Here is a 9,627-nt window from a genome sequence, read left to right on the forward strand (position 1 = left end):
TAATGGGTGTCAATGATGACAGCGTGACTAGACTCATTTAGATAGTTAGGCCACCAATGTGGAGTTTGCAAACTCCATCCACTGAGGAAGACCATGATATTTTGTTAAAAGCTAGTAAGTGGACCTTGAGTTAATGTTTTTTGCCAAACAAAAATTAACAATATCAATATTATAATTCTGCTAATTTGTGTGCCTTAATGATTGTTTATTTGAAAGTTTGCATGCATTTAGCACATTTTGTTATTTGAAAGCATACAGTAAAAAAGGACATATACTATTATATATACTATTAATTCTAAGGCATGAGCTACATAACTACAGAGCAAATTCAGTAACTGCATTTATTTGCATACGGTCTGTATAAGTGTGTGTGTGTTTGTGTGTCTGCATAAGTATTCCGTATTCAGCTAACACACTTGTGGGGTATGTGTCTCCATTGTGTTAGGTGACTAAAAGCAGAACAGAGAAGGCAACCTAAAGTCACACAACCGGGCCTCGGCTGTCTCTGCTGTTCTGTGATCAGAACGTTAAGAGCGGCCACTCAGGGATCTGCTGGGTAGGGGAGTGTTATTAAGTCACTGAACAAAAACAAAACACACACAGAGTACAGCTCACAGTCTCCTGAGCGGTGACTCAGGCCGGCATGTTGGGTGTTGTTGGAGGTTTCCTGACCTCTTGGTGCTGACAGAAGCAGGAGGATGAACAAGGTGAGTCGTTGAAAAAAAAAAAGAGTGACAGAGATCCTGAGCCGTCATGAGTATCAGACATGTTACCAGGAGAACATTTACCTGTGGACGGGACGGAGGAACAGAGCAACCCGACTAAAGGCAAGTACTCATGATGTGACCTGAAATAAGCAACTTATTTTTCTTAATACAAACACACTGCTGCTCTGGCCACGTTTTTTTTTTTTTTTAAAGCTTTTTTCAACTGATAGACAAAGGGACAATAGTTTGTGCTGCTATTCTTTATCTGTAAAGTTTACATTTTTTATCCTAACAATGTAAAAAGTTTTTAGTGTTTCCCGAAGAAACATCTGGGCAGGGTGGTAAAAACCCTGAAACACAATGAAAACATCATGGGACACCGATCCATCTCAATTAATTATGTGAGGGTTAGAAGCTCTGTAAGGCGGGATTACACTGCTCTTGTTAAATGGAAGTGACTTTGATAAATGTCTGTTTTTATGTGACACAATGTAAGCCAATTTTTTTTTTAAATCCTGGCTTTTCAGACTTTTTATGTCGGCATGGTCAGTGAGGAATCTGTGACTGATCTTATGATAGCTTTGCAGCTAACATGACTTTCTTTTGATGCAGCTCAAGGTAGTGCACCTTTAAAATCAGCACAGGAAATCCTTTCAGCACGTGAGCCTGTTAGCAGAGGAAATACCATCCCCACTGACCTCATCAGCAGTAAGTGGAAACCGTGAGAACTTTACAGCAAACAACACAATGACCTAAATTAAATGTTGAGACTCTTGACGAGGGGCTATCCGCAGCCTAAACATCTGGAGATAACCATACACTCCTGTACGGAAGAGAATTAGGGCCACGCGTGAACATTTTATTTCAATTTTATTTCAGTTCTGAGTTTAAACTCAGAACTTAAACTGAAATAAAATGTTCACGTGGCCCAAATACTCTTCCGTATTCCTGGGTGCAAAACAAGAATTTTATGCTGTTGTACAGTCCATTTCTAATTTTAAAGTCCAGACTGATTAAAAGGTGAATTTGTTTTGGTGCTCACTCAGAAGTTTGATCATTAAGGAATTCTATTCCTGTTCTGTGATGATCAATAAGACAATCTTTACTGTATCTGTCTCTATTGTCTGTTTTCCATTTCCTAGCTCAGCCTCTGCCTGCTGCAGCCCCACCAGCAGAGGCTTCACAGGAGGCAGCAGGGTTGAAGAAGCCTCAGTCTGACCTCCAGAAGCCCACCTACCCGCGATGTGGGCTCACAGTCCCAGAACACAGACTCCCCCATCTCCCCCCTCTCCCCCCGGGCCTGAGCCGACTGCAGGGCTCCAGCCCCTCGGTGCACAGCAGCAGCAGCAGCAGGAGACACAGGGGCAGTGTGGCTGGCTCACACCTCCCTACTGCTACACCTGCTGGTAGGCACCACTATCAGGCTCACTTTCAAACCGTTTGAGTAGGACTGGACGATTTTCTCTTGTCCTGATTCGATTCCTTCACGATACATGGGTGCTGATTTGATTTGTATTGCGATTCTGTAGTATGGAGTATTGCGATTTTCTTTTCCTTCTTTAACAAAAACAAAAGTTGAATAATACACTTGTAGAGACAATATCATGAGACATTTCTAAAAACAAATTGTTTTCTAAAAAGAATGCACATCACATGTCAGTCAGTCAGTCAGTCAGTCTGACATTTATTTCATTTATTTCATAAGTACATAACATGGGTTTTCTGCATTTTCTGCTTTCGCTCCGTTTTGTTGGAAACGGATATGGTGTAGGCGTGGTCAGCGGTACCGTACAAACAGAACACATTTAGGTCAATCATTGGTAAAAAATAAATAAATAAAAGATATTGATTCTAGGGAAAAGAATCAATTCTAAAAATTTGATTTTTCCCCCCCCACCCCTACTGGACAATATAATATAAAATTGATATCATGATAAACTGTTTTGTCACATTAATCTTCAGTAAATACTTTTTACATCACATTTCTGTTCTTGAACTTTGGTGTCGGTATCAATACCGACTTACAATGAGTGAACAAACTCTGTGAAACATTCAAATAATTCTTTCTGTTACCACCAAAGACAATCTATCTTATTCCACAAAAAGTTTCCCTTGAAGACTCTCAAACTGCTGGACTTTCTTCAAGTGTTATCAAAGCGTGCAGTGGGCCACTCCTTGTTTATCCTCGTGTTCATGTTGTTATCTCTATGAAGTTATGCATTAAATCAATACGGTAGCCACACATGATGCTCCTTTTTCATCTACACACATACAGATATTAGCATAAGTTATGTGCAGGGGTGTATAATTTGAGCGGCTAAGCAGGAATACACTGAACCCCACTCCCCAGGGAATTCTGCCATCTGCTTTTCATTTACTTCCTTGAGTAAACAGGATAAAACAGCTAAATTTGCATGAGCTCACTCACTATCTGGTCCTTGTGAGGATGAAAACGCTAGCCGAGCAACAATACTAACGGTTAGGATCGCGAGAGATGCACTGTAACACACCAAGTGGGGTTAATGTATGCAATTTCATCTGCAGCTAATTTGGGTGGGAGAGCAATTATCTCGTGACAGCTTCTTCCTAGTTGTTGTTCATCACTGGCAGCCTTGGTGGCCTTTTTTCATTTTCCCCCGAGGACTGAACGAAGCTCTGTGATTAAGTAAACACTTTCACACTTGATCACTGCGGCAGAGTAGTTTCTCTTTCAACTTCTAGTTGGCACGACAAATAAACATGCGAGAGATTAATTTAGGGTTAATAGAATTGTTAATCCCCGTTTCTGATGGTGTCTTAGAACATCCGTCAGCTTTTCTGTGACATTTTTTCCTCACCCACAGACTCGTGTTTACACCTGCTGCTGGCGTGCCTGTCGTGCCAGTGCTCCGTGCTGCTCCTGGGTCTGCTGGAGGCCTGTTCCTCCTGCCTCCACGCCCTCTGCTCCTGCTGCTGCCACGCCTGCGCCCGCTGCTGTTCGGCCATCCAGGAGGCGCCCGTGGAGGAGCTCAACTGCCACGCCCACTGCCACTCGGTGCTGGTGGAGTCTTGCTGCGAGCCAATCGAGTGTCTGGAGTTTTGCCTGGAGTGCTGCGAGATCTGCCATCGCAGCTAGGAGGGCTGATATACAAGACATGACGAGGCTACAACAACAGACATTAAAGTCAATGTGGGTCTCATTAGTACCGCAACAGTCTATATCCACGACGTTCCGTTGCCGCCGGACATTCTGCCGGATTTCACCCTTTTCAGCCGGATGTCCAATACCTTCCGCTTTCTTTGTGTTGGAATTTTAAACTGCTCCTCAGATCTCTGCAGGGTAAATCCAGACAGCTAGCGAGACTATCTGTCCAATCAGAGTTGTCTGTTGCACATCTAAAACAACTTTTGAACGTACACGTTCCACCAAAACAAGTTCCTTAAGGGATACGCCACCGTTTGTTGAAATAGGGCTTATCACGGTCTCCCCTAGCTGTAGATAGGTGGGCCAACGCATTTTTTGTGCATGCATTGTTTTAGTCCGGTGCAACACCGGCAGGGCCGCCGCTAGTTAGCTTAGCGTAGTGAATGGAATCCTATGTTGCCGGTTAGCATGTTGTGAGTAAAAGTGAGCCAAAAAAAAAACAACCTAATTACTTGCACTGAGACAAAAAATGCGTTGGCCCACCTATCTACAGCCAGGGTAGACTGTGATGAGCCCTATTTCAACAAACGGTGGCGTATTCCTTTAAGTACTGAGTTGAAGTCAAGAGGCCTTTGGCTAAGCTTAGCATAAAGCTTGGAAGATGGGAGAAACAAAATAGCCTGGTTCAATCCAAAGTAAAAAAACAAATAAATTCAAGCCATCAACATCTCTAAAGCTCACATATCAACATATTTGATGTTGTTTGTTTAATCCATACACCAACAGAACAGAAAAAAAAAACACAATTTGTGTGTGTGTGTGTTTTTTTGTTGCCATTTTCGGCCTTTATTTCCAACTGGACAGCTTAGACATGAAAGGGGAGATAGAGGGGGGAACGACATGCAGCAAAGGGCCGCAGGTCGGAGCCGAACCCGCGGCCACTGCTTCGTGGACTAAGCCTGTCTGCATGGGCGCGTGCTCCACCAGGTGAGTTACCCAGGCGCCCAAAATTAGTGTTTTAAGAGGGAGTTGCGTGCTGTACGTTTTTGTTGACAATATTTTATTGTTTATCCATTCACCTGGCACTTTGGTGCCGAGTCTCTGCGTATTGCCTGGCAACCTCAAGAGTTATATGCTGTTACTCCTTGTTAAACCAAAAATTGGCATTTTTTTCATATTGAACAAACGAGATGTTTGGACAGAGCAGTTTCCCCGCACTTCCAGTTTTTATACTAAGCTAATCACCTCCCAGTTTCAAAAATCAAACATATTTGGTTGAATTAGTACAAGAACCAAAGTGTAAAACAAGTCAAGACATGAGTGTGGTGTCAATCTTCTTATTGATCTCTCTGCAAGAAAGTAAATGAGTGTATTTCAGTGTATACCACGCTGACAAGAGGAAAGAATAGCTGCATTATTTATCTCCTGGTTGATTCTGTGGAAAAGAGATTCAAGGTCCTTTTGGAATATTAAAAGAAATGTGTCGAGGTCATTTGTTCTGCTTGTTAAATCTCTTTGGATAGTCAGGGGGAATAAAACTGAAGTCAGAGTGGGACTCATTAATCCTCCGGTGCTGCATTGCTGCACAACCAATTTTCTTTTTATAAACAAGCACAGATACTTGCTGCACTGCATAGTGTACAAGTTGCAGTACATTCACGATTCAGGCTTTATTCTACAAAAATGAAGCCTTTTTGTTTGTACATCAAGATGCATCAAATGACTTTGACCCAGCAAGACCCTGAACGAGAAGGGTCTGCCTCTTTGCTCAGTTTTGTAAGGGTTCTCATGTTATAAGATCGCAGGCTTGACTTCTCCCTGCGCAGCTCTTTGCAGCTGAAGGAACAGGGCGACAAAAAACTTGTCAGCTCTCTCTTGAATCCCTTTTCATATTTGTCATATAAAGCGCTTAGAACATAAAAGGATGCTCGTTCTCTCCAGATCTCGGAAGATCGAAGCCGGCTCCTTTAAAGTCGCCGTGTGAGATGACAGCAGAGAGGCAGAGTAAACAGCCAAAAATAAAACAAAGCGGCGATAAAGACAGTGCTGTCAATCTGTCCGGGGCGAGCCAAGAGGCTCATTTAAATCATGTTAGAGCGAGTAAATCGAATTTAAGTATCTCTTTTGCCCATAACACATTTGGATTCTGCTAGTGACAAGAAGGAGCAGTGACGTCCAATTTCGAGCATGGCGAGCATACAGCAACAAATAAACACTCAGGTTTGTTCCACTTGTCCCCCTCAATTTGTCATACCCTTTACCCACTGCTGATGTCTACCTCCACAAATCACAAACAGCTGATATTGTCAGAGTGAATTCAGAACCTATATATGTTGCAGCCACACAGTAATATAGGGCTGCATTTTTTTCCATAGTCGATTAATCTGTTGATTATTTTCTCGATTAATCGATTAGTTCTTTGGTCTATAAAATGTCAGAAAATGGTGAAAAATGTGGATCAGTGTTTCCCAAAGAGCCCAAGATGACGTCCTCAAATGTCTCGTTTTGTCCACAACTCAAAGATATTCAGTTTACGGTCACAGAGGAGAGAAGAAACTAGAAATTATTCACATTTAAGAAGCTGGGATCAGAGAATTTTGACTTTTGTCTTAAAAAATTACTCAAACCGACCAATTGATTATCAAAATAGTTGGCGATTAATTTAAAAGTTGACAACTTATCGATTAATCATTGCAGCTCTACAGTAATATATTGTTTTAAAATGGATGTATATATTTGCATTTGAGTTTTGATTAGAAATCCCCACTTAAAAAATAATTTTAATGACAACTTTTCATTTTATGGTGGCAAAAACAAAACTAAGAGCTTTCGGTGTGATTAGATGCAGTCAACAGAGAAAGTTCTGTTTTGTAATTAAGTCGACCAAATGACAATTAAATGGCAACTGTTTTGTTAATAGATAAATAACTGAAGTTATTTTTCAAGCAAAAACTACAATCTTTTCTGGTTCTGAGCGTTTTATGCATTGATAAATTGATTCAGTATATCTTTCATTTCAAGACATCACATTGGGCTTTGAGAAATAGAGAGGGGCGATTTCTGATTTTACAGACCAAACAATTACGCAAAAATAATTGGCAGATTATTCAATAATGTAATGTATAATTATCATTAGTTGCAACACTTAGTGTTTGTTTTTATAGTAAGATAGTCATATAAAATATGAATCATAAAAAAACCAAATATACAAAGAAGGGGTAACAACAAATCAATCAAGTTAGAACTGGTTAGAACTAAATATAAGACATTATTTTGCACTGCAATTAATAACATGTCAAATCCCCCTTAATATGCTATTTGGGATAAATTATATGCCTTATTTTATTATCACTTTACTGAAAATTGATTTCCTCTGTGTGCTCATGAGGACACTGAAGTCATGTCCACTTTTTATTTTCATTTTCTTGAATTTAAGAAAATCTAGGGAGTTTACATTCTACAACTAAAAGCCTACCCGTTTCATAAGCTGTTTCAAGTCGTCTTTGCCGCTCCTCTCCATGCCTGACATACTGATCTGCATGTTCAGTAATCCTGTTTAAGATTACATATAACTATTTACTTATTACTTCAATTTCTCCTTGTGAACGAGAGAAACAATCATACTAAACTCCCAAAAATCTGAAGAAAGAATCAACTGTATACCTCCATTGAAACTGTCTGTCCTCTTTAAACTTTAAGGTTTAGAAAGAGACATTTTAGCGCCAAGTGCGCTGCAGAGTGCTCTTGGTCATACCTCAAGTGTTGACCACATGGGCTATTAGGTGCGATTTGCAAATGATTAAATGTAAAATAAAGAGAAAATGCTCTGATTGCAGCATTGCTAGAAAATTAAGTTTGAGAGATGCATTTGCACATTCATACCATGGCAATAAGATTCATAAATACAATGGCCTGTTGAGTTGACAACCTCGTCATGCGTCGGAAACTTGAGGTTGCAAACCGACACCTTGTTTTTTTTTTTTATATCTCCGTTGTTGGACTGGCAGTCTGAGATAACAAGAGTGGGCATCACAGAGTTTGAGGATGACCCAGTGAGGAGCGGTTTGTTTTAAACGTGAGCTGCTTTTCAAAAACAACCCTTTCAACACTTTTTTTTTTTAATCAGAATCTTTCTATTTTGTATTCTCGCCTGCCTCCAAAGCTTTGTGACAATGGTTGTAACCTCCTCAATCAAAACAAGGTTTACGTGTGGTGTATGAAGTGGCGTCTATTGAAAAAAAAAAAAAAAAAAAAAAAAAAGGGGAAATAATAACACCTAATAGTCAGTCTGTCAGATGTGCCCATCTGCTGAAAAGGAAACAAAAATAAATGTAACCAGATTTGAATATCTAACATTTGAGGCTGACGCAGAGAGGACGGATCAAAGGGAAGAGAGACACACCAGAGGGGGGCAATCATAAACACATTGTCTCATTTTAATAAGAGAGGGGAACAGTTTCTAAACTAGCACATATTATCAAGTTTCATGTGTTTGGGAGTGTGAGAGGAGGGTGTGTGTGTGTGTGTGTGTGTGTGGGGGGGGGGGTGTAAAGTGAAGTACATCAAAACATAGCTAATGAGGGTTGGGTTAAAAATGGCTATGCATGAAATATTGACAGCAAGCTGCATTTTAATATTGAATTTACGATACCTGGAATCCAAAGCGAGTTCTGCACACAATAACTGCAGAATAAGGAGTGATGGGAGAGGTCAGTACTAGACATTTACATAGACATTTTCTTCCACAGCTCAACTGAATTTAATAAGAAAATACTGTTCAGAACTGTCAGTGCTGGTATCAGTTTCAGTTAATCACCTGTTCAGAACTGTTCAGTCAGATACTGACAGAATCTATTGGAGGTTTTAAAAACAGGTGTGAAAACCTTTTGTTACAGTAAATGGGGAAAAAAGGGGAGACCTATAATGTGAATGTACTCTATACGAGTATATGTACATTTGTATAATAAGTAACACCTATAATAATTAAATATTCATGTTATAACATTGAAGTATGTACTGTAGCAGAGGCACAACAGTCTTTGTTATGATTCTTTGGAGCAGGTAAAGATCACTGCCAAGTTATATTCACTTTTAGAATATCTATTCAATGTCATGCTTCAGTTTCATGTGTGTTTGTTTTACACACACACACACACACACACACACACACACACACACACACACACACACACACACACACACACACACACACACACACACACACACACACACACACACACACATATATAGCCTATACATATAGTTTATTTTATTGAATTTTATATTATTTTTGTTTTAGCAGGCCCATGTCCCATGTTGGATTTAATCTGTTTTCTTCTCTTTTTTCTGTGTTACATGTATGTAGTTTAGGACAAATTAAAACCAAATCACATGAGATGTTAAGACTCCTTAAGAGCAAACCTAGTGATGGACTTACAAACATGTCCACTCCAGACATTAATAGCTCACTCAATTCAGGGTTTTTACTTTCATTTTTTATTTACAACTTTAGAATCTTCTGTAAGGTACAGGCGTAATAAATGTTTTCCTATATGTATTCTGTTACAGTATTTATGAATAAAGAAAAACTAACAAACACAAAAAGTCTGTTTAATCTTTGGTGGTCCTAAGCCAATCAAAAGCTGAAATGACAGTTCTACAAATGAAGTCACCCTGTTTCAGTAGCCAGAGAGTATTCCAGCTCGTCTTATTCAAGTATTATCATGTTCATAAAAAACAATATTCATGAATAAATAAAATTATAAACACAATACTCCAACGAGTCTAATAAGGTAA

General features: G+C 39.7%; 1 protein-coding gene across 1 annotated transcript; it reads left to right on the plus strand.

The window, feature by feature from the left end:
* Positions 1–766: 766 nt before the first annotated feature.
* Positions 767–3,822, plus strand: LOC114559698 (myoD family inhibitor domain-containing protein-like). Its single transcript, XM_028584507.1, has 3 exons — positions 767–827; positions 1,850–2,113; positions 3,551–3,822. Exons 1-3 carry the CDS (start codon positions 767–769, stop codon positions 3,820–3,822), a joined length of 597 nt encoding a protein of 198 aa, XP_028440308.1.
* Positions 3,823–9,627: the final 5,805 nt, after the last annotated feature.

The sequence above is a fragment of the Perca flavescens genome, chromosome 8 (genome assembly GCF_004354835.1).
Source record: "Perca flavescens isolate YP-PL-M2 chromosome 8, PFLA_1.0, whole genome shotgun sequence".
Lineage (NCBI taxonomy): Eukaryota > Metazoa > Chordata > Actinopteri > Perciformes > Percidae > Perca > Perca flavescens.